The 27,576-nt window shown below is 48.8% G+C and overlaps 1 protein-coding gene across 1 annotated transcript; it reads right to left on the reverse strand.

The window, feature by feature from the left end:
• Nucleotides 1-315: 315 nt before the first annotated feature.
• On the reverse strand, nucleotides 316-27,216 carry LOC132832672 (nuclear factor 7, brain-like). The gene is made up of 6 exons (XM_060850758.1): nucleotides 26,582-27,216; nucleotides 26,384-26,479; nucleotides 26,057-26,290; nucleotides 21,471-21,493; nucleotides 20,227-20,342; nucleotides 316-3,023 (listed from the first exon to the last, which is right to left on the reverse strand). The coding sequence occupies exons 1-6, from the start codon at nucleotides 27,041-27,043 to the stop codon at nucleotides 2,473-2,475; spliced, it is 1,482 nt and encodes a 493-aa protein (XP_060706741.1). The 5' UTR covers nucleotides 27,044-27,216; the 3' UTR covers nucleotides 316-2,472.
• Between the last annotated feature and the right edge of the window lie 360 nt (nucleotides 27,217-27,576).

A 27,576-nucleotide genomic window follows, 5' to 3' on the forward strand; every position in this document is an offset into this window, starting at 1 on the left:
GTTAATCTCACTGATCTTTTGCAGTGGCTTTATGTTTACGCTTTATTTTGAGAAACTGAAACACTTACAATATTACAAAATTGAATAAAAGTTTGACTGTAAAAACAATGTTGGAGGGCAGGAGGGGAAAAGGGATTGGACTTGGACCAGTTGAATACCCTATCCATGTGCCTTTACAGCTTCACGATCTGAAACATGTGGACGTTCCCACTGGCCCCCACATGATAATGTGCAGATAACACTAAAATAGGTGGTATTGTCGACAATCAGGAAGTTTCTCAGAAATTGCACCACCACCTTGATCAGCTGGGGAAGTGGGCTGAGAAATGGCAAATGGAGTTTAATATAGATAAGTCTGAGGTCCTGTGAATTGGAAAGTCAAATCAAGGTGGGCATTTCATGATGAATGTTAGGGTCATAAGGAATGTAGTAGAACAGAGGGACTTGTAGTTCAGGTACATGGTTCTCTGAAGGTGGAGTCACAGGTGGGCAGGACAATGAAGAAGGCTTTTGGCACACTAGCCTTCATCAGTCAGGGCACTGAGTATAGAGGTTGGGAAGTTATGTTGCAATTGTACAGGACATTGGTGAAGCTGCACTTGGGGTATTGGGTTCAGTTTTGGTCACCTTGCTGTAGGAAGGATGTTATGAAACTGGAAAGTGTGCAAAGGAATTTTACAAGGATGTTACCTGGACTCAAGTGTCTGAGTTATAGGGAAAGGTTGGACAAGCGAGGACATTTTACTTTCGAGTGGACGAGACTGAGCGGAGATACTTAGAGAAGTGAATAAGTTCATGGGAGGTATGGATAGGGTGAATGCACTCAGTCTTTAACACAGGGTTGCAGAATCAAGGAAGAGAGGACATCAGTTTCCACTGAGAGGGGAAAGAATAAAATGGGCAATGATTTTACACAGAGGGTGGATTGCATACGGAATAAGCTGCCAGCTGAAGTGGTTGCGATGGGCACGTCAACAACTTTTCAAGGAAGTTTGGAGAAATACATGGACAGGAAATGTTTAGAAGGATATGGGCCAAGTGCAAGGAAATGAGGTTAGTGTGGATAGACCTTTTGGTTGGCATGGACTAGTTTGGGCCAAAAGGCCTATTCTCTGTGATGTAGGACTCTATCAATCTCTGACTCTAAGACCTTACCGAAGGAAGCAATAACTGAAGGTCCAGAGTAACCGTGGGATCATTTTCCCGGTAACTAACACTCCACTGACTCAAAACGGTGAATTTTGAAATAATCGAGATGAAGTTGGAATATGAGCTTTAAGAATACATGTTCTGGAGAAATTTTCAAATAAAATGACAACTCTCTTGGATTTATTGATGAAGTCCTTTTTTTAGAAGCCTTGCTTTCACTGTCGAGAATCGCAGATATTGATTTGATTGAAGAACAAACAAATTTGATACTGCACTCCTATATAAATGATAATTACATAAACATAGACATCAAAAGGCTGAATAGGTTCTGTGCGTAGTAGAGTGCGAGCGTTTTATCAAACAGACATTTCCTTTGGTGTGACTTAAGGATTATTTCACTGTAAATGAGATGAGAGAGCAATAACTCAGGGATAACTGATAACTGACTGCACCAACTGAACGATTTCAATCATGGTTAAATATGATCTGATCATGACAGAAATAATCAAATCACCCATCACTTTCAAATCTGGGGTTTTCAAATGTTCCAATTTTACGAAAGAGCAGTTAACATTCTGGGCAATAGTTACAGACCTGAGCAAAACAAGACCAGTTTCTCAACGTTATCAAATTATGTGTGGAATACACATTACTGACACATGGTGGAAGTCTAAACAAGATCAGGCTGATGTTTTTATTCTGATTGAGCCCAGTTCCCCCGGAAATACTCCACTGACCCTGCAGTGAAATGATTTGGTGTCTCCCCTGGAAAGACTCCACTGACCCTGCAGTGAAATGATTTGGTGTCCCCCTGGAAAGACTCCACTGACTCTGCAGTGAAATGATTTGGTGTCCCCCTGGAAAGACTCCACTGACCCTGCAGGGAAATGATTAGGTGTCCCCCTGGAAAGACCCCACTGACCCTGCAGGGAAATGATTTGGTGTTCCCCTGGAAAGACGCCACTGACTCTGCAGTGAAATGATTTGGTGTCCCCCTGGAAAGACTCCACTGACCCTGCAGTGAAATGATTTGGTATCCCCCTGGAAAGACTCCCCTGAGCCCAGTCTGAGACCCACTGACTGATTCATCTCCAACACCGTCATGTAGCGCCACCTCCCGCCTGTGGAGCAACATTACAGGCAGGAAGGTCCCCGGGTTCCTGCAGCTCACAGCTCATTCTACCCAGTCAGTCCCTCTCTACAATTGAGATTCTATTTGTTTCTTCTCTCCCCCTCCTTCTCTCCCCGAGACTGAGACCGACCCCCATCAGTTTACAGCTGGCAGGAGGCAGGGGGACGGGGTGAAATTATGGGATGGATCTGTCAGTGCCCTTTAATCCCGCAGATTGTCAGCGGGGCGGAGTTTTTCCCGCCGTCATTCCCTCCCGGATTGAAGATGGGAAAGATCCTCCCAGTGAAAGTGTGGGTGAAAGTGTGGAGATGGGACATGGTGTCCGCATTGTAAAATGACACCTGTCCACCCTCATAGTCCAGGAAAACCCCGATCTTCCGGGGATTCACACTCGGGGAGAGGCGGGTCGGTGAGGGGGAGGTGGCGGCTAAATAACCATGTCCGGGATATAGCTCCACAATCCAGAATCCAGTCTCCGGGCTCGGGATGGTCATCCCTTTCCTCTTCACAGACTCTCGGGCCACTCCCAGACCCCACTCCGTCTTCTCCCCCGCCTCCACCTCCCAGTAATGTCTCCCTGATGTGAATCCCTCTGATCCCAGGACACATTCCCAGGGATCAAATCTCTCCGGGGAGTCAGGGAGCGGCTGCCGTTTGTCTCCGAGTCTCACACTGGTCCGGTCCTCAGACAGGATGAGCCGGGGATGCGCTGTGTTCGGATCCAGAGTCAGAGAGGCTGGAGCTGGGGGAGAGATCAAATAACACCGTCAGAGAGAGAGGAGCAGGTAGTGAGGGGCGAGGCGATAGAGGGTGTGGGAGTGAAGGGGAGATGGAGCGAGTCTAGAAAAGGTGAGTTGATGGAGGGGAGGGACAGGGAAAGAGGAGTGAGTGAGGGAGAGTGCAGTGAGTGATGAAAGTGGAGGGATGAGGAGGAAGGATGGGTGAGGCAGAGGGCTGGGGAGGGAGGAGTAAGGGAGGGGAGGTGAGAGGGCTCATTTGGAGGAGAGTGGGTGGGGAAATGAAATGCACCGGAAGAACAGAACCCTAAACCTAACCCTATCGCAGGATGGAGGGCAAGGTTAAAAATAGGGGGAGAGCGAGGAGATTAGATTAGACTTAGATTAGACTTACAGTGTGGAAACAGGCCCTTCGGCCCAACAAGTCCACACCGACCCGCCGAAGCGCAACCCACCCATACCCCTACATTTACCCCTTACCTAACACTATGGGCAATTTAGCACGGCCAATTCACCTGACCCGCACATCTTTGTGACTGTGGGAGGAAACCGGAGCACCCGGAGGAAACCCACGCAGACACGGGGAGAATGTGCAAACTCCACACAGTCAGTCGCCTGAGTCGGGAATTGAACCCGGGTCTACAGGCGCTGTGAGGCAGCAGTGCTAACCACTGTGCCGCCCCAAATATGATGTGGGATAGAGGGTGGAAAGTGAGGAGCTGTGGGAGTGAGAGGAGAGGAGAGTGAAGAGGTGCTATGAGAGAGAGGTGTAGAGAATGAGGGGGAGCTCAGAGGGGGATGAGCAATCGGAGGGTTGAGTGCTCAGGTGAGAGCAATGGGAAGGGATATCTCTCGGGATGAGATCATCCGGGGACCAGGAGGAGCCGGGAGAAGATGGGTAAAGTGTGATGGTAGTGGCAACAGGGAGTGTGGTGGAGAGGGTAAACTGAAACAGAAGGCGAGGGGAAAGCGAGGGGCAGAGAGTGTGGCAGACGTCGAGCGAGATGAAGCACTCAGGGATGGGGAAGGAGAGTGAGGGGAGAGCAAGGGGGTATTGGACAGCATAGGGGAGTGTCAGATGGTGGGGGCCAGGGGGGGAGGGGAGTGTGATGAGCAGAGTGAGGGGTATGGGAGAGGTGGGGGAGATTGAAGGGGTTAGTCAGAGTGGGGGAAGGCAGCGTGAGGGAGAGGACAGAATGTGTGAGAGAGAGAGAGGGATGGGGCATGGACTGGAAGGGGAGATGGCTGGGTCCAGGAGGAAGAGATAAATTAAAATGGAAAGGTGAGTAGGAGAGTGCAGGTGACAAAATGGAGAAGGGCAAGTGAGAGAAAGGGATGAATAAGAGGAGGGGAGGAGGCTGGGAAAGTGAGCATGAGGAGTGTGATAACAAGAGGAAGGGAGCACATGGAGGAATGGAGAAGATTGGGGCAGGTGGGGATAGAAGTGGAAGGTGGGTGAATGCAAGGGAAAGAGGAGAGCGAAGTGATGTGAATGGGTGGGAAGGGGGACAGTGAGGGGAGGCAGGACAAATGGGCAGCAAGGCAGTGGGGAGACTGAGGGAGGGTAGAGTGGGGTTGCATTTGTAGGGGAGGGTTTAATGAAGGGGAAGGGGAGCATCATGGAGAATGGGAGGAAATGAGAGAAGGTTTTTAATCTCGGGAGAGGGAATGAAAGTGTGAAGACATGGAGTAAGTGATGGAGGAGGGAATGATTGGAAGCTGAATAAGGATATGGGAGAGGGTATGGAGGTTTTTTGAGGGGAGGTGAATGTTTGGGATGGGGTAGGAGAGAGTGAGTGACAGTATAGAATGGGAGGGTGACAACAGGAGGTCTGCAAAATAAGTGAACATTTGAGGTTTGGAGATCGGAAGAGTGAGTGGGAGGGTTGAGGGATGGAGATGCAGTGAGTGAGGGGAAGAGAGAAAGGGAGGTGAGAGTTAGGAGGAAGGGATGGCTGAGCTGGAGGGGAGAAATACAGGTTCACTGTCCCCTTTAGCTCAAAGGGGAAAGGGAGTCTTCACAAGGAAGATGGTCGAGTAAAAACAAGGACTGCAGATGCTGGAAACCAGAGTCTAGATTAGGGTGGTGCTGGAAAAGCACAGCAGATCTAGCAGCATCTGAGGAGCAGGAAAATTGACGTTTCGGGCAAAAGCCCTTCATCAGGAATAGAGGCGGAGTGCCTGCAGAGTGAAGAGATAAATGAGAGGGGGCTGGGGGTGGGGAGAATGTAGCATAGAGAACAACATGTGAATGGGGGTGGGGATGGAGGTGATAGGTCAGAGAGGAGGGTGGGGGAAGGTAGCAAAGTGTACAAAGCGTGAGTGGGGGTGGGGATGAAGGTGATATGTCAGAGAGGAGGGTGGAGTGGATCGGTGGAAAGGAAGATAGGCAGGTAGGACAGGTCATGGGGACGGTGCTAAGCTGGAAGATTGGAGCTGGGGTGAGATGGGAGAAGGGGAAATGAGAAAACTGGTGAAATCCACCTTGATACCATGGGGTTGGAGTGTTCCGACACAGAAGATGAGGCTTTCTTCCTCCAGGTGTTGGGTGGTGAGGGGCGGCGGCAGAGGAGGCCCAGGACCTGCATGTCCTCAGCAGAGTGGGAGGGGGAGTTGAAATGTTGGGTCACAGGGCGATGGAGTTGATTAGTTCGAGTGTCCTGGAGATGTTCCCTAAAGTTTTCTGCCAAGAGGCATCCAGTCTCCCCAGTGTGGAGGATACCACATCAGGAGCAACGGATACAATAAATGAAATTGGTAGATATGCAGGTAGACCTTTGATGGATGTGGAAGGTTCCTTTGGGGCCTTGGATGGAGGTGAGGGCACAGGTTTTGGAATTCCTGCAGTGGCAGGTGAGGGTGCCAGGAAGCGAGGGTGGGTTGTTTGGGTGTGGACCTGACTAGGTAGTCACAGAGGGAACAGTCTTTGCAGAAAGCAGAAATGGGTGGGGAGGGAAATAAAACCCTGGTGGTGGGGTCTTTTTGGAGATGGCGGAAATGCTGTCGGATGATGTAGTTTATGCGAAGGTTGGTAGGGTGGAAGGTGAGCACCAGGGGCATTCTGTCCTTGTTACAGTTGGAGGGGTGGCGTCTTTTGAGGGTGGAGGGGTAGGATGTTGACGAGATGCGTTGGAGGGCATCTTTAACCATGTGGGAAGGGAAATTCAGGTCTTTCAAGAAGGGAGGCCATCTGATGTGTTCTGTGGTGGAACTGGTCCTCCTGAGAGCAGATAAGGCAGAGGCAGATAAATTGGGAATATGGGATAGCATTTTTGCAGGAGGTAGAGTAGGCAGACATGTAATCCAGGTAGCTGCGAGAGTCGGTGGGTTTGTAACAAATGTCGGTGTCAAGTCAGTCGTCATTAATGGAAATGGAGAGGTCCAGGAAGGGAAGGCAGGTGTCAGAGATGGTCCAGGTGAATTTAAAGTCGGGGTGGAATGTGTTGGTGAAGTTGATGAATTGCTCCACCTCCTCACGGGAGCATGAGGTGGCGCCAATGCAGTCATCAATGTAGTGGAGGAAGAGGTGGGGAGTGGTGTCGGTGAAACTACAGAAGGTGGACTGTTCTACATAGCCAACAAAGAGACAGGCATAGCCGGGGCCCATACGGGTGCCCATGGCTCCCCCTTTGGTCTGGAGGAAGTGGGAGGATTTGAAGGAGGGTGAGGACCAGTTCAGCCAAACGAATGAGAGTGTCGGTGGAAAGGCACTGTTGGGGACGTTGGGAGAGGAAGAACCAAAGGGCTTGGAGGCTCTGGTCATTGGGGATGGAGGTGTAGGGGGATTGAATATCCATGGTGAAGATGAGGCATTGAGGGCTGGGAATCGGAAGTCTTGGAGGAGGTGGAGGGTGTGGGTGGTGTCTCGAATGTATTTGGGGCATTCCTGGACTAGGGGGGATAGGACAGTGTTGAGGTATGTAGAGATGCATTTGTTGGGGCAGGAGGATACTGAGGCATTTGGTCGGGCAGAGTGACTAGGCTTGTGGATGTTGGGAAGGAGATAGAACCGGGCAGTGCGGGGTTCCCGGACTATGTGGTTGGAAGCTGTGGGTGGGAGATCTCCTGAGGTGATGAGGATCTGTACGGTCTGGGAGATGTGGTTTGGTGATGGGGGGGTGGGGTCATGGTCGAGGGGGCGGTAGGAGGAGGTGTCTTCGAGTTGGCGTTTGGCTTCAGCGGTGTAAAGGTCAGTGCGCCAGACTACCACTGCACCCTCTTTATCTGCTGCTTTGATGGTGAGGTCCGGACTGGAGCAGAGGGAGTGGAGGGCTGCGCGTTGTGAGGGTGAGAGCTTGGAGTCGGGGGGGGCGTAGATAGTTTGAGACGGTTAATGCCTCGGCGGCAATTGGAAACAAACACGTTGAGAGCAGATCATAGGCCAGCGCGGGGAGTCCAGGTGGATGGAGTGTGCTGAAGGCGGGCAAAGGAGTCCTTGGGAGGTGGGCAGGAATCCTGATTGTGAAAGTAAGCTCGGAGACGGAGGCGACGGAAGAAGTGTTCGATGTCACGGCGGATATTAAATTCATTGATGCGTGGATGGAGGGGGATAAAGGTGAGGCCTTTGCTGAGGACTGATTGATTATCCTCAGATGAGGTAGAGATCGGGGGAATGGTGAAAACTTGGCAGGGCTGGGAGCTAGGACCTGGTCAAGGTTTTCAGCTGGGAGTGAGGGCAGAGCCTGTAATTGGAGAGGGTGTAGTGTTAGGGGGAATGGGGGTGGAATCATGAGCAGGGGTGGTGTTCCCCTCAGGGTTCTGGTGGGCAGGGATGGTGACAGTGGGATCTGTGGGGGGGGGCGTGTCAGCAGAATGCAGGTGAGTGTCGTTGGTGGGGGCGGAAGTGGTGGTGAACATGGCAGTGGGGCTGTGGAACTCACTCAGCGTGTGACATCAGCGATGAAGTGATGTCATGTGTTGTGCATGAGGAATTGTGAGGGGCGGAAGTGGCTGTGGGGGTGGCCATGCCATGGGCTTGAAGTGTTCCAAGGCGGAAGATGAGGCATTCTTCCTCTAGCCGTGGTGAGGGAGTGGCAGTGGAGGAGGCCCAGGACCTGCATGTCCTCGGCAGAGTGGGAGGGGGAGTTGAAATGTTGGACAACAGTATGGTGGGGTTGATTGGTGCAGATGTCCTAGAAATGTTCCCTAAAGCGCTCTGCTATGATGTGTCCAGACTCCCCAATGTAGAGGAGACCATATCGGGAGCAACAGTTACAATAAATGATATTGGTGGATGTGCAGGTAAAACTTTGATGGATGTTACATTTTGTTCGGATAAACCAGGCCAGAATAGTACAGTTGATGATTTAGGCCTGGGGGGTGTTATTGAATGGGAGGCCGGGGGGTGCAGGTACATGGTTCTTTGGAGTGGAGTTGCAGGGAGACACGGTGGTGAAGAGAGAGTATGGCACTCTTGCCTTCATTGGTCGGAGCGTTAAGTATTGGAGTTGCGATGTCATGTTGTGGCTGTGCGGCACACTGGAGTGTGATTCTGGTCACCCTACCATGGGGTAAGTATGTTGTGAGGCCTGAGAGTGTGGAGGGCATTTGCAGCGCAGTTACTGGGACTGGAGGGTTTGTGATATAAGGAGTGGCTGAATAGGCTGGGGCTTTTTTCCCTGTAGCATTGCAGGCTGAAGGGTGACCTTTTAGAGATTTATAAAACCGTGAAGGGCATGGAAAGGGTGAATAGCTAATGTATTTTCCCCAGGGTAGGTGACTCCAGAACTGGAGGGCTCGGATTCAAGGTGAGTTAGGAAAGATTTAAAAAGAACCCAAGGGGTAACTTGTTCATACAGGGGGTGGTGCGTGTATGGAATGGTCTGCCAGAGGAAGTGGTGGAGGTCAATCGGCCTTATCTGTCAGGCCTCTTGCATTAAACAAATGCAGTTGAATTGCTCAGTCTTACCTCATTCTCTGCTGTGCACATGCCCACCTTGAGTCTTAACTTGCTCCCTTTATCTACTGCACCTTATTTCTTATCTCACGATCTGAGTCTCATCAATACAGTCCGTCCCTGCTACTAGTTTAAAGTCTCCCAAGTCACATGAGCAAATCTCCCTGCCAGAATATTGATCCCCCTCCAATGCAGGAATGCAGGTGCAAACCATCTGTCTTCTACAGGTTACGTCTATTCCAACAAAGGTCCCAGTGATCCAAAAATGTGAACTCTTGCTCCTTACTTCAGCTCCTTAGCCACACATTATCCTACTAATCCTACGCTCACCAGCACTGGGAGTAATTTAGATATTACTACCATTGAGAACCTCTGTAATCTCCTGCATCAATATTAGGAACAAAACAATGTATTAGTTTCCTCAGTGTCACTGAACTTTTCCACCACAACTGACATCGTCAAACCTGATAACTTTTCATCATCACAATGCTGTTTCTGTGACATCACTGTTCACAGACTGATTCTCTCATTTAGAGTCAGAGAGATGTACAGTACGGAAATAGACACTTCAGTCTGACTTGTCTGTGCTGACCAGATATCATAACTTAATCTAGTCCCATTTGCCACCACTTGGCCCATATCCCTCTTGGATCCATCCTCTGCATATAACCATCCAAATGCATTTTTAATGTTGTCATTGTGACAACCTCCACCATTTCCTCTGGCAGCACATTCCATAGATGGACCATCGTTTGCATGAAAATGTTTCTCCTTAGGTCCATTTTAACTGTTTTCCCTCTCACCCTAAACCTATGACTTCTACTCTAGACTCCCCAACCCCAGGGAAAACACTTTGCTGATTTACCCTATCCATACCCCTCATAATTTTGTAAACCTCTATAAGGTCACTCCTCAGCCTCTGACGCTCCAGGGAAAACAGTCCCAGCCTATTCAGCCTCTCCCTCTAGCTCAAATCCTCCAACCCCGGCAACACCTTTGTCAATCTTTTCTGAAATCTTTCAAGTTTCACAACAGCCTTCCAATAAGAGGGAGACCAGAACTGCACACAGTATTCCAAAACTGGTCTCATCAATGTCCTGTACAGTTGCAATATAACCTCCCAACTCCTATATTCGATGCTCTGACCAAGAAAGGAAAGCATACCAAATGATTTCTTCACTATCCTAGCTACCTGCGACTTCACTTTCAATGAACTATGAACCTGCACTCCAATGTCTCTTTGTTCAGCAGCACACCCCAGGTCCTGACCATTAAGTGTGTAAGTCCTGCTCAGATTTGCTGTTCCAAAGTGCAGCACTTTACATTTATCTAAATTAAAGTCTATCTGATACTCCTCGGCTCATTTGTCCCATCTGATCATGATCCTGTTGTGTCACCTGCAAACTTGCGAACTGTCCCTCCTATGTTTACATTCGTATCATTTTTATAAGTGATGACCCAGCCCCGATCCTTGTGGTACATCACTGGTCACAGGCCTCCAGTCTGACAAGAAACCCTCCACCACCACTGTCTGTCTTCTACCTTCAAGCCAGTTCTGTATGCAAGTGGCTAATTCTCCCAGTATTCCATGAGATCTAACCTTGATAACCAGCTTATCATGAGGGACCTTGTCAAATGCCTTACTGAAGTTCATTTAGATCACATTCACTGCTTTGCCTTCATCAATCCTCTTTGTAACTTTCAAAAAACAAGAGGGGATACTTCATCTAGCGAAAATGTAAATTTCAAACGGACAAGCAGAAAGGAAAGTGCGATGGGGTAGCATTGTTGATATGGGATGAAGTAAATACAACAGCAAGTAATAATCTGAAATCAGAAGAATATAGACTCCACATCAGTGAAAGTAAGAAATAAAGTAAGAAGATTGGCAGAAATGGTCTGTAAGACCCCAAACAGTAGCAACACGGTGGGGCAGAGAATAATCAGGAGATATAAAAGTGCAAGTGACATTAAACCGGGGTGACTTTTATCAACATGTTAATTTAAACAATGAGATTAGCAGAGGGAGCCATGAGCACATAGTTTCCTGGAATAATAATATTGTGAATCCAACCATGTATTTGGCTATTTTGAATCTGGTGATGTTTACTGAGGCAGGTTTAATAAATGATGTCAGAGTCACCATGACCATAACATGGAGGAATGTAGCATTCAGTTTGAAAGGGAGGATCTTGGTTGGGAAATAACTGTGCTAAGCTGAAACAAGGGTAATTGCAAACAAATGAGAACTGAGCTTGCTGGAGTGGACTGGGGAAGGTATTTAGCAGCAAAGAGATTTGAGAATCAATGGCAGACGCTTAAAAGAACAGCACATGACTCACAGCAAAGATATACTTCAGTGAGGAAAAAGGTTTCTAGGAAGGGGATGGTTAACTAGGGAAGTTAAGCACTTATGAAGAGTCATTTAGACTCGAAATACTAGATTGCTTTTGAGGTTGATGTGAAGATTTGTAGCTCAGGTGGCTACTCATTGCTTATTTACTCCCATATTCCCAACATTCCAAATTACATCCTTCCCTCACCTGGAAGTGATAGCAGTTTTCCAGGTTCCTGCTCCTTCCTGCAGGACCATCCTCTGCCTTCTCACATTCTGAACCCTTGGAAAACTGACCAAGAATATTACATTGAATAAGAAACTTCAGATTGAATTGGACCTCTCTGAAACATCACGGAGCAGCCATTGGGTTTACTGCTTGATCAATAGGATTACTGAAAATATTGGAACAGTCACTTCGTGATGAGAACTGCTGCCTCACAGCACCAGGGAGCTGAGTTCGATTCCAGCCTCAGGTAACTGCATGAAGTTTGTACATTCTCCCATGTCTGCATTGGTTTCCTCCCACAGTCCAAAGGTGTGCAGCTTTTGTCCATTGTCTCCAAGGAAGTGCAGGCTTGGTGGATTAGCCATGGGAAAGATGGAGTTAAAAGAATATGCGAAGGCGTTAAGTCCTGGTGGGATGCTTTTCAGAGGGTCAGTATGGAGTCGATGGGCTGAATGGCCTACTTCCACACTGGAAGGATTATGTGATTCTAACAACCTCACTAGCTGCAAGCTGGATTTTCACCCATTATGGAAGTTTATTAATATCTGCTTTGTTTCCTATTTGACTATGTTACACTTATAGATATTTATCAGGTACAACAGGTCTGCCAGCATCTGTGCAGAGAAATCAGAGTGAACACTTTGGATTGAGTGATGCTTCCTCAGAACTGGTGTTAGCTAGGAAATATACAGAAGATATGGTGGGGGAGAAGGAGTGAAAAGGAAATCATAGGTGGGGATTGTTAATTTAAAAGATGAGATTAGCAGAGGGAGCCATGAGCACAATGTTTCCTGGAATAATAATATTGTGAATCCAACCATGTGTTTGGCTATTTTGAATCTGGTGATTGGGAGAGAGAAGATCAGTTAGACAGACAAAGGAGTGGGTAACAATCTGGACTGGTTGGGGGTGGGGGAGTGGGGGGTGGGAGGGGGGTGGTGAATAGCTGTTAATGGAGACTGTTAGTGGCTAACAATGGTTTGTATGTAATAGCAGACTCTGTGATAACAAAGCCCGGTGGTGTGAGAGCGCAGACCCCAAAGTTATTCAATTTGATATTGGGTCTGGAAGGCTGCAGGATCCCCAAGCTGAAAGTGAGGAGCTGTACTTCCAGCTTGCACTGAGCTGCATTGGAGCACTGCCGTAAGCCTGAGGCAGAGGTGTTGGCCAGGTTACAGGGATCTTTGGATGCTGCCTGACCTGCTGTGCTTTTCCAGCAACACATTTTTCAGCTCTGATCTACAGCAGCTGCAGTCCTCACTTTCTCCCATTGTTTTTACCAGGTTACAGGGAAGTGTATTAAAAAGCATCTAGAATTTCCGGGTCTTTTTTGGCAAACAGAATGCAAGGGTTCTGAAGTCGACCCTTCATATCCCCAATAGAGAGGAGGCTGCACTGTGAGCAGTGAATGCAGTAGAGTAGATTGTGAGAAATGCAGGCAGGTGAAGGTGTGTTTGGCCCTTGGATACTGAGGAGGGAGGAAGTAAATGGACAGAAGTTACACCTTCAACAGTTGCAGGGGAAGGTGCTATGACACTGTGAGGGGGTGTTGGAAGTAAACTGTGTCCCAAAGGGAATGGTTCCTGTGGGAGTTGAGGTGTGTGGTGTCTGGTGGTGACATCTCGCTGGAAACGGCGGAAATGGCAGGTAATGATCATTTGGAGAGGGATGCTGTTGGGATGGTCGGTAAGGATAAGGGGAACCCTATCACTGTTGCAAAAGGGAAGAGAGGAGTTGAGGGCTGAAGTGCGAGAGATGGGTTGGTCCCACTTGATGGCCCAGAAGAATCCTCGATTGAAGAAAAAGGTGGACATTTCAGAGGAGTCTGGATCAGTGGGGCTGGAAGAGCACAGCAGTTCAGGCAGCATCCAACGAGCAGCGAAATCGACGTTTCAGGCAAAAGCCCTTCATCAGGAATAAAGGCAGTGAGCTGGAAGCATGGAGAGATAAGCTAGAGGGGGGTGGGGTGGGGAGAGAGTCGCATAGAGTACAATGGGTGAGTGGGGAGGAGAGGAAGGTGGTAGGTCATGGAGGAGAGGGTGGAGTGGATAGCTGGAAAAGAAGATAGGCAGGTTGGACCAGTCCGGGCAAGTCATGGGGACAGTGCTGAGCTGGAAGTTTGAAACTAGGATGAGGTGGGGGAAGGGGAAATGAGGAAGCTGTTGAAGTCCACATTGATGCCCTGGGGTTAAAGTATTCCAAGGCAGAAGATGAGGCGTTCTTCCTCCAGGCGTCTGGTGGTGAGGGAGCGGCGGTGAAGGAGGCCCAGGACCTCCATGTCCTCGGCAGAGTGGGAGGGGGAGTTGAAATGTTGGGGCACGGTGCGGTGTGGTTGATTGGTGCGGGTATCTTGGAGATGTTCCCTAAAGCGCTCTGCTAGGAGGCGCCCAGTCTCCCCAATGTAGAGGAGACCGCATCGGGAGCAACGGATACAATAAACGATATTAGTGGATGTGCAGGTAAAACTTTTATAGATGAGGAAGGCTCCTTTAGGGCCTTCGATAGAGGTGAGGGAGGAGGTGTGGGCACAGGTTTTACAGTTCCTGCGGTGGCAGGGAAAAGTGCCAGGATGGGAGGGTGGGTTGTAGGGGGGCATGGACCTTAGCAGGTAGTCACAGAGGGAACAGTCTTTGCGGAAGGCGGAAAGGGGTGGGGGGGGAAATATATCCCTGGTGGTGGGGTCTTTTTGGAGGTGGCGGAAATGTCGGCGGATGATTTGGTTTGTGCGAAGGTTTGTAGGGTGGAAGGTGAGCACCAGGGGCGTTCTGTCCTTGTTACGGTTGGAGGGGTGTGGTCTGAGGGCGGAGGTGCGGGATGTGGACGAGACGCATTGGAGGGCATCTTTAACCACGTGGGAAGGGAAATTGCGGTCTCTAAAGAAGGAGGCCATCTGGTATGTTCTATGGTGGAATTGGTCCTCCTGGGAGCAGATACGGTGGAGGCGGAGGAATTGGGAATACGGGATGGCATTTTTACAACAGATAGGGTGGGAAGAGGTGTAATCCAGGTAGCTGTGGGAGTCGGTGGGTTTGTAAAAAATGTCAGTGTCAACTCGGTCATCATTAATGGAGATGGAGAGGTCCAGGAAGGGGAGGGAGGTGTCAGAGATGGTCCAGGTAAATTTAAGGTCAGGGTGGAATGTGTTGGTGAAGTTGATGAATTGCTCAACCTCCTCGTGGGAGCACGAGGTGGTGCCAATGCAGTCATCAATGTAGCGGAGGAAGAGGTGGGGAGTGGTGCCGGTGTAATTACGGAAGATCGACTGTTCTACGTAGCCAACAAAGAGACAGGCATAGCTGGGGCCCATACGTATGCCCATGGCTACCCCTTTGGTCTGGAGGAAGTGGGAGGATTCAAAGGAGAAATTGTGAAGGGTGAGGACCAGTTCGGCCAAACGAATGAGACTGTCGGTGGAAGGGTACTGTTGGGGACGTCTGGAGAGGGAAAAACGGAGGGCTTGGAGGCCCTGGTCATGGCGGATGGAGGTGTAGAGGGATTGGATATCCATGGTGAAGATGAGGCGTTGGGGGCCGGGAAACGGAAGTCTTGGGAGGAGATGGAGGGCGTGGGTGGTGTCTCGAACGTATGTTGGGAGTTCCTGGACTAGGGGGGAATAGGACAGTGTCAAAGTAGGTAGAGATGAGTTCAGTGGGGCAGGAGCACGCTGAGACAATGGCTCGGCCAGGATGGTCAGGCTTGTGGATCTTGGGAAGGAGGTAGAACTGGGCAGTGCGGGGTTCCCAGACTATGAGGTTGGAAGCTGCGGGTGGGAGATCTCCTGAGGTGATGAGGTTCTGTATCCCTTGTCAAAGTTAAGTTTCAGAGGATCTCTTGTCAAAGTTAACATCATCAGAACGAATATGATGGAGATGGAATAACTAGGAGAATGGAATGCAGTCTTTACAGGGGGCAGTGTGTGAGAATATAAAGGCCAGGTAATTGTGGGAGTCGGTGGGTTTACTGTGGATATTAGTGGCCAATCTATCCCCAGAAATAGAAATAGAGATGGTGAGGAAGGGAAAGGCGGATTCAGAGAGAGACCGGGTGAAGGTGAGAGTGAGGTTGAAGTTGGAAGGAAAATCAATCAACCTTTTCAATTCCGAATGGAAGAGGGAGGCAGCACCATGCTCAATGCCCTCAGATCCAATCCTGACTTTGTTATTAAACCTGCTGATCAGGGTGGTGCTATGGGAGGCACGGTGGCAATGGGCGGCACGGTGGCACAGTGGTTAGCACTGCTGCCTCACAGCGCTTGTAGACCCGGGTTCAATTCCTGACTCAGGCGACTGACTGTGTGGAGTTTGCACGTTCTCCCCGTGTCTGCGTGGATTTCCTCCGGGTGCTCCGGTTTCCTCCCACAGTCCAAAGATGTGCAGGTCAGGTGAATTGGCTAAGCTAAATTGCCCGTAGTGTTAGGTAAGGGGTAAATGTAGGGGTATGGGTGGGTTGCGCTTCGGCGGGTCGGTGTGGACTTGTTGGGCCAAAGGGCCTGTTTCCACACTATAAGTCTAATCTAATCTAATAATAGTCAGCAAACTGACCACTGCATTGCTGAAGCCGAGATACCTCTCAGATACCTCCTTCTATTGGCTTCTCGTCTGTGACCCCATGATGGAACATCAGGCCATTGTGCGAACCACGGTCACCAAACTCATTTCATCTGGGGATCCGCCCCCCACTCCAACTACCTCCAGCTCATTGTCCCCCAAACCCACAGAACTCGCTTCACCCTCCTCCACAAAATACACAAACAGGATTACCTGGGCAGACCCATTCTTTCTGCCTGCTGCTGCCTCACAGACCTCATCATTTCCTATCATGATGCAGTCTTGTCTCTCCTGCTCCAGTCTCTGCTCACTTACAAATACCATTCCTGACACTTTATGCCCATTCCAAAACTTCCAGTTTATGGCTCCAGCTGCCTCCTCTTTCCCGTGGATATGCAATCTCTCTTCCTGAACCATGGATTCCCCAGCACTGTTGTTGACAGAGTCCTCAACTGGGTCCAATCCAACTCTGGCATTTCAACTCTCACCCCTTCTCTTCCCTCCTGCAACACTGATGACGTTCCTCTTATTTTTATCAACAATCCCACCAGCACCAACATCCAGAAGATCATCAACCATAATTTCTGCCACTACCAGACACATATTCCTCTCCCCTCCCTTGTCCACCTTCCACAGGGACTGTTCCCTCCAGGACGCCCTATCTATTCTTCTCTCACTCCCCACAGCCTCATGGCACCTTCCCCTGAGACTGCTGAAAGCAGAACATCTTTCCATTTCCTCCCTCCCTTCTCAGTATTCAAGGGCCCAAACAGACCTCCAGGTGAAGCAATGCCTTATCTGCACAGAGAGTCATAGAGTCATAGGGATGTACAACATGGAAACAGACCCTCCTGTCCAACCCGTCCATGCCGACCAGATATCCCAACCCAATCTAGTCCCACCTGCCAGCACCCGGCCCATATCCCTCCAAACCCTTCCTATTCATATACATATTCAAATGCCTCTTAAATGTTGCAGTTGTACCAGCCTCCATCACTTCCTCTGGCAGCTCATTCCATACACATTCCACCCTCTGCGTGAAAATGTTGCCGCTTAGGTCTCTTTTATATCTTTCCCCTCTCACCCTAAACCTATACCCTCTAGTTCTGGATTCCCCGACCCCAAGGAAAAGACTTTACTGATTTATCCTATCCACGCCCCTCATAATTTTGTAAACTTCAATAAGGTCACCCCTCAACCTCTGACACTCCAGGGAAAACAGCCCCAGCCTGTTCGGTCCCTCCCTATAGCTCAAATCCTCCAACCCTGGCAACTTCCTTGTAAATCCTTTCTGAACTCTTTCAAGTTTCATGATAGGAAGGAGGCCAGAACTGCACGCAATATTCCAACAGTGGCCTAAGCGATGTCCTATACAGCTGCGACATGACCTCTCAACTCGTGTACTCAATACTCTGACCAATAAAGGAAAGCATACCAAACGCCTTCTTCACTATCCTATCTACCTGCGACTCCATTTTCAAGGAGCTATGAACCTGCATCTCAAGGTCTCTTTGTTCAGCAACACTCCCTAGACCTGACCATTAAGTGTATAAGTCCTGCTAAGATTTGCTTTCCCAAAATGCAGCACTTCACATTTTTCTGAATTAAACTCCATTTGCTACTTCTCAGCCCATTGGCCCATCTGGTCCACATTCTGTTGTAATCTGAGATAATCCTCTTTGCTGTCCACTACATCTCCAATTTTGGTGTAATCTGCAAACTTACTAACTGTACCTCTAATGTTCGCATCCAAATCATTTATGTAAAAAACAAAAAGTAGAGGACCCAGCACCGATCCTTGTGGCACTCCACTGGTCACAGGTCTCCAGTCTGAAAAACAACCCTCCACCACCACCCTCTGTCTTCTACCTTTGAGCCTGTTCTGTATCCAAATGACTAGTTCTCCATTATTCCATGAGATCTAACCTTGCTAATCAGTCTCCCGTGGGGAACCTTGTCGAACGCATGACTGAAGTCCGTATAGATCACATCGAATACTCTGCCCTCATCAATCCTCTTTGTTACTTCTTTAAAAAACTCAAACACTTCACTCAATCTAATCTACTGCATTCACTGCTCACAATGTAGTCTCCTCTACATTAGGGAAATAAAGCATTGACTGGGTGACCGCTTTGCTGTACACTTGCATTCTGTCTATAAAAAAGGCCCTGAGCTTCCACTTGCCTGCTCCTTTAACACATCACAGATGCTGCCAGAGCATTTCCAGCAAATTCTGTTTTTGTCTCTCATTTACAGCAGTCCTCTCCTCATTCCTGATGAAGGGCTCTGGCCCGAAATGTCGAATTTCCTGTTCCTTGGATGCTGCCTAACCTGCTGTGCTTTAACCAGCAACACATTTTCAGCTCTAATTTACAGCATCCACAGTTCTTTCAATTGATATTTATCTGCTGCGGTTTTCATCATTGATCATTTCAGTAAGACCATCATACATCTTCAATTATAAAATGTAGTCTCTCAGTGTTTGCAACTCCTTCTCTTCGCTAAATTATCTAAATTCCACCTTCCCCACTTGACCATTCTCTCCGCCCATTCTGACACTGCCAATTTCCAACTTCCATCCCACCCTCACCTCCACCGAGTCGATCACTGATTCCTCCTTTTTCCTTCCTTGACATGTCTTTTTCATTTCTGGGGACAGACTGAACAATAATACCCACGATAAACCCGACTCCCCTACCTACCTAAAGTATACATCCTTGTATCCTGCTTGCTGTAAACACTCTTATTCCATTCTCCCAGTTCCTCCGTCTCCATTCTCATCGTTCCGAGAAGGCAAACTTTGACAAGGGAGCCTCGGAAATGCCCACATCCTTCCTCAACTGAAGATTCCTCAGCAATGTTGTTGAGAGTGCCCTCAATCGGGTCTGACCCACCTCCCACACTTCAGCCCACACCCCCCCTCTTTTCTGCCACAACAGTGATAGCATTCTCCTCGTCCTAACCTACCATCCCACCAGCATCCACAACCAGAAGAGCATCAGACAGCATTTCTGCCACCAGGCACATATTTCCCTCTGCTCCCTTGTGAGTCTTTCACAGGGACTGTTCCCTTCCAATCACCCTGGGGCACTCTTCCTTCACTCCCAACACCCATGCACAGCCCCACAGCAACATCCACAGCAACTGCCAATGGTACAACACCTGCCCATTTACCTCCTCCCTCCTCAGTATCCAGGGTCCAACACACCCACAATGTGAGTAGCACTTTCACAATCTAGTGTCCTTCATTCACTACTCACAATGTGGTCTCCTCTATATTGGCAAAACAAGGCTTTGTGTGTTCTGCGTTCTGCCTGACAAAAAAACGACCCTGAGCTTCCAGCTGCCTACCACTTTAACACAGCTTCCTGTTCTCTGAACAATATCTCTGTCTCAGGTTTGCTGCAGAGCTCCACTGAAGCTCAGTGCAGGCTGGAATAACAACACCTCATTTTCCACATCCAGACCGTGCAAGTCTTTGGACTCAATTTCAAGTCCAATAATTCTAGGCCCAGAGCTCTACCATGAACTAGACCACTACCCCACATATCACTGCCATTACACTCTGCCTATTATTAGGCACTAACAGTCTCCATCACCAGGTATTCACTCTCCTAACTTAATCATTATCTACTCTTTTGTCTTTCTAACTGTTCTTCTCTCTCTTTGTGGTCGATCCCAACCTACCATTTCCTCCTTACCTCCTCCCCTTTGTACCTTCTGCATATAAACTGACTTTTCCCAGCTACTATCAGTTTTGAGGAAAGATCACTCAATCTGAAAGTTTAACTCTGATTTCTCTCCATAGACCTGCTGAGCTTTTCAAACAATTTCTGTTTTTGTTTCTCTCACAACCCCCATGAGATATGTGTCTTTTAACACTGGCTCTTTAATGTCTACATGCCTTCCTGATATTATGATAAAAACTGTTGCTCTAACGTCACTCCAGATGCAGCCAACCCAGTCTCCTCTCGAAATCCTGCCTCCATGCTCGATTCCTCTGGTTAGACAGAACCCTTCACTGCTCTGACACACAGAGCTGATGGCTTCAGACACTTACCCAAATGGACCCACAGAAAGAACAATGTTTCCAGGAAGAGTCTCCCAGAATTAACAACTAGTGATGTGAAGATGTAAACTGGGGCCTTAGAGACCCTGCACATCTGGATCTATCATTAGGAAAATGAATACACATGTTTACCTGGGTGAATGTTGTGTATTATTTCTCTCCAGACAATGTACTGTAAAGGGCCGGTGAACAGTCCGAGAGACAGAGAGCCATCAGCAGCTGAGAGTATTATCTTATCATCACTAATCCTGTAAACATTAAACAGATGACACGATAACCTCTGCATTCTTCAAACATCTATGAAAACATTTAAATATTCAAGCTTTCTGCATTTTTCATGTTTGAGTCCCTGGGTAAGAAGGTGAAATGTTCCTCTTATTTTTGGAACTGATCCAACAAGAATTTGACAATGCACGGGCAAGGATTGGAAATGCCCAGGTCCAGAGAAAGGCCCATGTCCTGACAACAGAATAGTAACTGAGATATCACACACCATGGAGATGATATACATTTCCCTTGCTGTATTCTAAACAGAGCTTGTGGAACAGAGGCAAAAAACCTGAAACATCTAAAAGCCCCACGTCCATCTGTGTAATACATGGGTCCCACAACACTCAGAGAGTCCTACTCCTCCTACTTCTGACCATCTCTGATTTTAGTCTCTCCCCCAATTGGAGGTTGGACCTTTAGCTGCTGAGATCCTCAGCTCTGGAATTCCATTCTCCCCCAGACTCTCCATCTCTATATTCCTCTTTCCTCCTTTAAGATCCACTAAAACCCACAGCAATCATCTGGATTAATAGCTCAGTGACACTTTTCTACACTTTCCAACTCTCCTGTAAAATACCTCAGAACATTAGATTGTACTAATTAATGATCATTTTTATTTTTGCATTTATTGTGCTCTTTATACAGGCTACGGTGAGAGTTAGTATTGTAAAAGGTGAAACAAAAATGATTCGCCCTTTAAACTCTGACTGTCTCAAGTTGGTCAGGAGCCATGCAGGGACAGGGATGGCCATTCGCTGGACAAATGGGCCGTGTGTCTCTCACAGGGTCAGGGGGAAGGTCACATTCAGGCAAACAGCCCAAATCAGGGCAGTGATCACTTCCAGCCTGAAAACCAGGCTGTATTTACAGGCATCTTGTCATTGTTTACAATATTGTAGAACAGTTTTATAAAATCTAATACTGTTTAAAACTTGTAACAATCTTCTTCTTATAAAAACAATCGTGTGTGAATCATTACCGGAGTTACTGTTATCTGATGAATCACCCTTTGAAGCGGTGACAATAACCAGGAAATAACCCCATAATAACCCATCCCTGAGTTACTGAGCAAACTGGGCAGAGTTTCAGTAAAGAGCATGTCCTACCTTCTCTTCCGACAAGCTGCCTCCTGAAAGAAATGAATCACAAACAGTGAGGATGGCAGTAACAGATTTCAGGAGAAGACAGACAGGCTGCTGAAATGAGCAGACATAACATGGAAGTGTAAATTGACACATTTTGGAAGGAAGATTGAGGAGAGGGTAAAATAAACTGGAACTAACCATCAAGGTGGTAAAAACAATGACTGCAAATGTTGGAAACCAGATTCTGGATTAGAATGGTGCTGGAAGAGCACAGCAGTTCAGGCAGCATCCGAGGAGCAGTAAAATCGACGTTTCGGGCAAAAGCCCTTCATCAGGAATACAGGCAGAGAGCCTGAAGGGTGAAGAGATAAGTGAGATGAGGGTGGGGGTGGGGAGCAAGTAACAGAGAGTACAATAGGTGAGTGGGGGAGGGGATGAAGGTGATAGGTCGGGGCAGGAGGATGGAGTGGATAGGTGGAAAAGAAGATAGGTAGGTAGGACAAGTCATGGGGACAGTGCTGAGCTGGAAGTTTGGAACTGGGGTGAGGTGGGGGAAGGGGAAATGAGGAAACTGTTGAAGGCGACATGGATGCCCTGGGGTTGAAGTGTTCCGAGGTAGAAGATGAGGGGTGCTTCCTCCAGGCATCTGGTGGTGAGGGAGCGATGGTGAAGTAGTCCAGGACTTCCATGTCCTTGGCAGAGTGGGAGAGAGAGTTGAAATGTTGGGCCACAGGGCGGTGTGGTTGATTGGGGCGGGTGTCCCGGAGATGTTCCCTGGAGGAACATCTGCTAGGAGGCATCCAGTCTCCCCAATGTAGAGGAGACCGCATCGGGAGCAAATCAAAAACAGCAGCAATGGTTCTCCTTCAAGATCCTCCGCTCCACGTTTGCAGCAATGCGCCAGCACCTAACCTCTCTCCAGTCAGCCCTGCCTCAGCTGAGGGTCACACTCTATCAGAATTGCAAAGGACCCACTCTGTACTACATCCTCAGGTGAATTCATAATCTCAACAAACAGTATTTCAACTCCATCTCAAACATCAAAAACTGTAAATACAACAAACTTTTATCTACCCACCTCCATAACCAGTGCTCCTCAAACATTCCAGTAGATTCCCCCGACCTCTGGAACTGCTCGGACGCCATTAGCCATGCGGCTGGTGCAGCTACCCTCCTCCCCCCACCCCCCGACCCCTTCCCCCACCCCGGTGATTGATGATGTCACTTCAGCCCCCATCATGGCCACTCCCACAGCCACTTCCACCCCTCACAATTCTTCATGCAAAACAGGCGAAATCACTTCCGACCCTTACATCATCGCTGATGTCACACGCTCAGTGACTTCCACCGCCCCCCACCCCACCACTACAGTGTTTGCCACCACTTTGGCCCCCGACTAACGCCACTCACCTGCATTCTGCTGACACGCCCCCCCACAGATCCCACTGTCACGATCCCTGCCCCCCAGAATCCTGAGGGGAAAACCACCCCTGGTCATGACTCCACCCCCATTCCCCCAACACTACACCTACTCTAGTTACAGGCTTCACCCCCATTCCCAGCTCCACACCCACACCAGATCCCAGCTCCCAGCCCTGCCGTGTTTTCACCATCCCTCCAGACCTTTGCCTCACTGAAGACGAATGATCAGTCCTCAGCAAAGGACTGACTTTCATCCCCCTCCATCCACGCATCAATGAATTTAATACACGCCGTGACATCGAACACTTCTTCTGCTGCCTCCACCTCTGAGCTTACTTTCACAATAAGGACTCCCGCCCACCTTCCGAGAACCCCTTCGCCCACCTCCAACACACTGCATCCACCTGGACACACTGTGCTGGTCTGTTACCCGCCCACGACCTCTTTATTTCCAACTGCCGTAGGAACGTTAACCGCCTCAACCCGTCTACCCCCTTCCGCCACTCCAACCACTCACCCTTACAACGCGCAGCCCTCCAATTCCTCTGCTCCAATTCCTCCAATCCTGACCTCACCATCAAGCCAGCAGATAAAGGGGGCACAGTGCTGGTTTGGCGCACTGACCTCTACACCACTGAAGCCAAACATCAACTCGAATTCACCTCTTCCTACCGCACCCTCGACCATGACCCTACCCCCCCATCACCAAACCATCATCTCCAACATTATACAGAACCTCATCACCTCAGGAGATCTCCCACCCACAGCTTCCAGCCTCATAGTCCGGGAACCCCGCACTGCCCGGTTCTACCTCCTTCCCAAGATCCACAAGCCTGACCACCCTGGCCGACCCATTGTCTCAGCATGCTCCTGCCCCACTGAACTCATTTCTACCTACCTCGACACTGTCCTATCCCCCCCTAGTCCAGGAACTCCCCACATATGTTCGAGACACCACCCACGCCCTCCACCTCCTCCAAGACTTCTGTTTCCCTGGCCCCCAATGCTTCATCTTCACCATGGATATCCAATCTGTCTATACCTCCATCTGACATGACCAGTGCCTCTAAGCCCTCCATTTCTTCCTCTCCCGACTTCCCCAACAGTACCCTTCCACAGACTGGCCGAACTGGTCCTCACCCTTAACAATTTCTCCTTTAAAGCCTCCCACTTCCTCCAGACCAAAGGGGTAGGTATGGGTATCTGTATGGGCCCCAGCTATGCCTGTCTTTTTGTTGGCTATGTAGAACAGTCGATCTTCCACAATTACACCGGCACCACTCCCCATCTCTTCGTCTGTTACATTGATGACTGCATTGGCGCCACCTCATGCTCTTGCGAGGAGGCTGAGCAATTCATCAACTTCACCAACACATTCCACCCTGACCTTAAATTTACCTGGACCATCTCTGACACCTCCCCCCCCTTCCTGGACCTCTCCATATCTATTAATGATGAGCGACTTGATACCGTCATTTTTTGTAAACCCACCGACTCCTACAGCTACCTGGATTACACCTCTTCCCACCCTACCTCCTGCAAAAATGCCATCCCCTATTCCCAATTCCTCCGCCTCCACCGTATCTGCTCCCAGGAGGACCAGTTCCATCACAGTACACATCAGATGGCCTCCTTCTTTAGAGACCGCAATTTCCCTTCACATGTGGTTAAAGATCTCGTCCACATCCCACACCTCGGCCCTCAGACCACACCCCTCCAAGGGGTAACAAGGACAGAACGCCCCTGGTGCTCACCTTCCATCCTACCAACCTTCGCATAAACCAAATCATCCGCCAACATTTCCGCCCCCTCCAAACAGACCCCACCACCAGAGATATATTTCCCTCCCCACCCCTTTCTGACTTCTGCAAAGACCATTACCTCTGTGACTACCTAGTCAGATCCACGCCCCCCCCTCCAACCCACCCTCTCATCTTGGCACCTTCCCCTGCAGGAATTGCAAAACCTGAACCCACACCTTCTCCCTCATCTCCATCCAAGGCCCTAAAGGAGCCTTCCACATCAATCAAAGTTTTACCTGCACATCCACGAATATCATTTATTGTATCCGTTGCTCCCGATGTGGTCTCCTCTACATTGGGGAGACTGGACATCTCCTCACAGAGTGCTTTAGGGAACATCTCTGCGACAACTGCAACAATCAACCATACTGCCCTGTGGCCCAACATTTCAAGTCTCCCTCCCACTCTGCTGGGGACATGGAAGTCCTGGGCCTCCTTCACCACCGCTCCCTCACCACCAGACGCCTGGAGGAAGAACGCCTCATCTTCTGTCTCAGAACACTTCAACCCCAGGGCATCAATGTGGACTTCAACAGTTTCCTCATTTCCCCTTCCCCCACCTCACCCCGGTTCCAAACTTCCAGCTCAGCACTGTCCCCATGAATTATCTTACCTGCCTATCTTCTTTTCCACCTATCCACTCCACCCTCCTGCCCCGACCTATCACCTTCATCCCCTACCCTACTCACCTATTGTACTCTATGTTACTTTCTCCCCACCCCCACCCTCCTCTCCACCCTTCAGACTCTCTGCCTGTATTCCTGATGAAGTGCTTTTGCCTGAAACGTCGATTTGACTGCTACTCTGAAGTTGCCTGAACTGCTGTGCTCTTCCAGCACCTCCAATCCAGAATCTGCAACTAACCATCAGTCCCGCTCAGGGACACAGTGACTCCCACTCCCACTGTACCAGACACACCCACACACTCTCCACATGGAACTGGAACTGGATTACAATGGGAGTTCCAGGAGATAATTAAACTTGGGGAACTCGGAGATAATAACAAAACAAATAAAAACATCCAACCCATCCTCGGGAGAATGTCGGCGTTCCCGAGAATCTGCAGAGAGTGTGGCAGCGGCTACAAAAAAAGGAAATTACTGGAAAATCTCAGCAGCTTTGAAAGAATCTGTGGAAAGAAATCAGAGTGAACGTTTCGGGACATTGACCTTCTTCAGTGCCTACAGCAGAAAGCCAGTGTACTTCCATATAAACCTGTTGGACTATAACCTGGTGTGGTGTGATTTTTAACTTCGAACAGTAGAACCGTCCGGACAGTCACAAGGTCAGTTCACTTTGTTACACGACATTCCATATTATTTTTACAGTTGTCATCATCATGTCCGAAATCTGTCTGAAATAACCTGCAATATCTTCCCTCACCTTCAGAAACATCAGCTCGTCTTTTTGCTCCATCTGTTTCTGCAACTTTGAGAGTTCCTCCTCAATAGAATTTAAATTCTCCTGAATCTCTCGAAGGTTTTTCTCCATGGGTTCTACAATCCTCTCCTCTTCTTCCCTGAGATCTCTGAGTAAACGCTGCTCTTTCTCAGTGAGAATCTGGTGCATTTTAGTGAACTCGGATGTGATGTGGGTCTGCAGACTGCTCGCCTGTTCCTACCAAATGAAATGTGAAACCTCATTAATGTCCCGCGGTAAAGGGACCAAAACTAACCGAGATCCCAGAGAATCAGCACAGGGAGAGCTCACCCTCACTTCGGAAATCTTCCGTTTCTGGGTCAGTTCAGCTTGGAGAACTGATGATTTCTTCTCTGTGAGAGAATCTAAGGAAGATTTCAGCTTATTCTGGAATTGAAAAAGACATTGAAAAGTTAGATGTGTTCGATCAGGTGTGGGATCAGGGATATGTGATGAAACGCTAAGTTTATAAAATATTCTGTCTTTTACCTTGTAGATTTCAACAGTCTCATTGATCGGCAGGAAGCGGTGCTCTCTGTGTTCCCGCGAATCTCTACAAATCAGACAGATCAATTTCTTGTCAGTTTCACAAAACAGCTCCAGTTCTCTCTGGTGTTCCTCACAGTGAGGTTTACTTTCCTTCTCTGTCGGATCCAGCTTTAATTTTCGAGCCTCCTCGGCCAGATTCGCTAAGGCCCGATTTACCCTGAGGTTTCTTTCCGGAAACTCCTCTCTACATTCCGGGCAGGAGTTTATCTCCTTCTTTTCCCAACTCTGGGTGATACAGGAGCGGCAGAAGTTGTGTCCACAATCCAGTGTAACCGGATCGGTGAAGAAATCCAGACAAATGGGACAAATTGTCTCCTCGGTCAGTCTCAGGAGCTGCTGTCTGGAAGCCATGTTCACCCTCAGCACTTCCTGATTCAAACCACTTTCAGCTGGTGAACACATTCAGTTCAATCACTTCCCGATGGATTTCACTGCAAATGTCAGAGTAATTGGTCACTATGTTTTATGAAGATTTTGACCTGGGAACCAGTGAAAAACAATATTTTGAAATAGAAACAGCTTTAGACCGCCGAGGGGGACTTCACCCCGGCCGGGAGGGTGAAGGTGCCCGGAGAGTTACCTTTGGGGGAGGGACAGTGAGAGAGAGAGGGCGGGGGAGGGAGGAGAGAAGGTGTGGAGATGGGCAGGGGCCCAGGGTTCACCAATCTCACTGCCGATCACAAACCCTCTGGTCAAACTCCGGGTCAGATCGGGATCCGTAACCTGAATTGTGTGAATGATTACAGGCACTCAACCTCAAACACAAAGAATTATAAAATGACCAGATGATATTGCGATGATAGATGCAGAAATGGGTCTGTGAGTTTCCTGCATTTATGTAGCGCCGATCACAACAATAGAACATCCTGAAGCCATTCAGACCCTCTGAATTTTTTTTTAGATTAGATTATTTACAGTGTGGAAACAGCCCCTTC

This window comes from Hemiscyllium ocellatum, chromosome 35, assembly GCF_020745735.1.
Source record: "Hemiscyllium ocellatum isolate sHemOce1 chromosome 35, sHemOce1.pat.X.cur, whole genome shotgun sequence".
Classification (NCBI taxonomy): domain Eukaryota; kingdom Metazoa; phylum Chordata; class Chondrichthyes; order Orectolobiformes; family Hemiscylliidae; genus Hemiscyllium; species Hemiscyllium ocellatum.

What these genes read in the sequence shown, in the direction of transcription:
- LOC132832672 (XM_060850758.1), bottom strand. Translation starts at nt 27,043, where the DNA reads ATGTGTTCACCAGCTGAAAGTGGTTTGAATCAGGAAGTGCTGAGGGTG. An exon ending in GGAAGATTTCCGAAGTGAGG is followed by an intron (nt 26,291 to 26,383) that starts GTGAGCTCTCCC and finishes TTCATTTGGTAG; the next exon opens with GAACAGGCGAGCAGTCTGCA. An exon ending in AATACACAACATTCACCCAG is followed by an intron (nt 3,024 to 20,226) that starts GTAAACATGTGT and finishes TCTCTCCCCCAG; the next exon opens with CTCCAGCCTCTCTGACTCTG.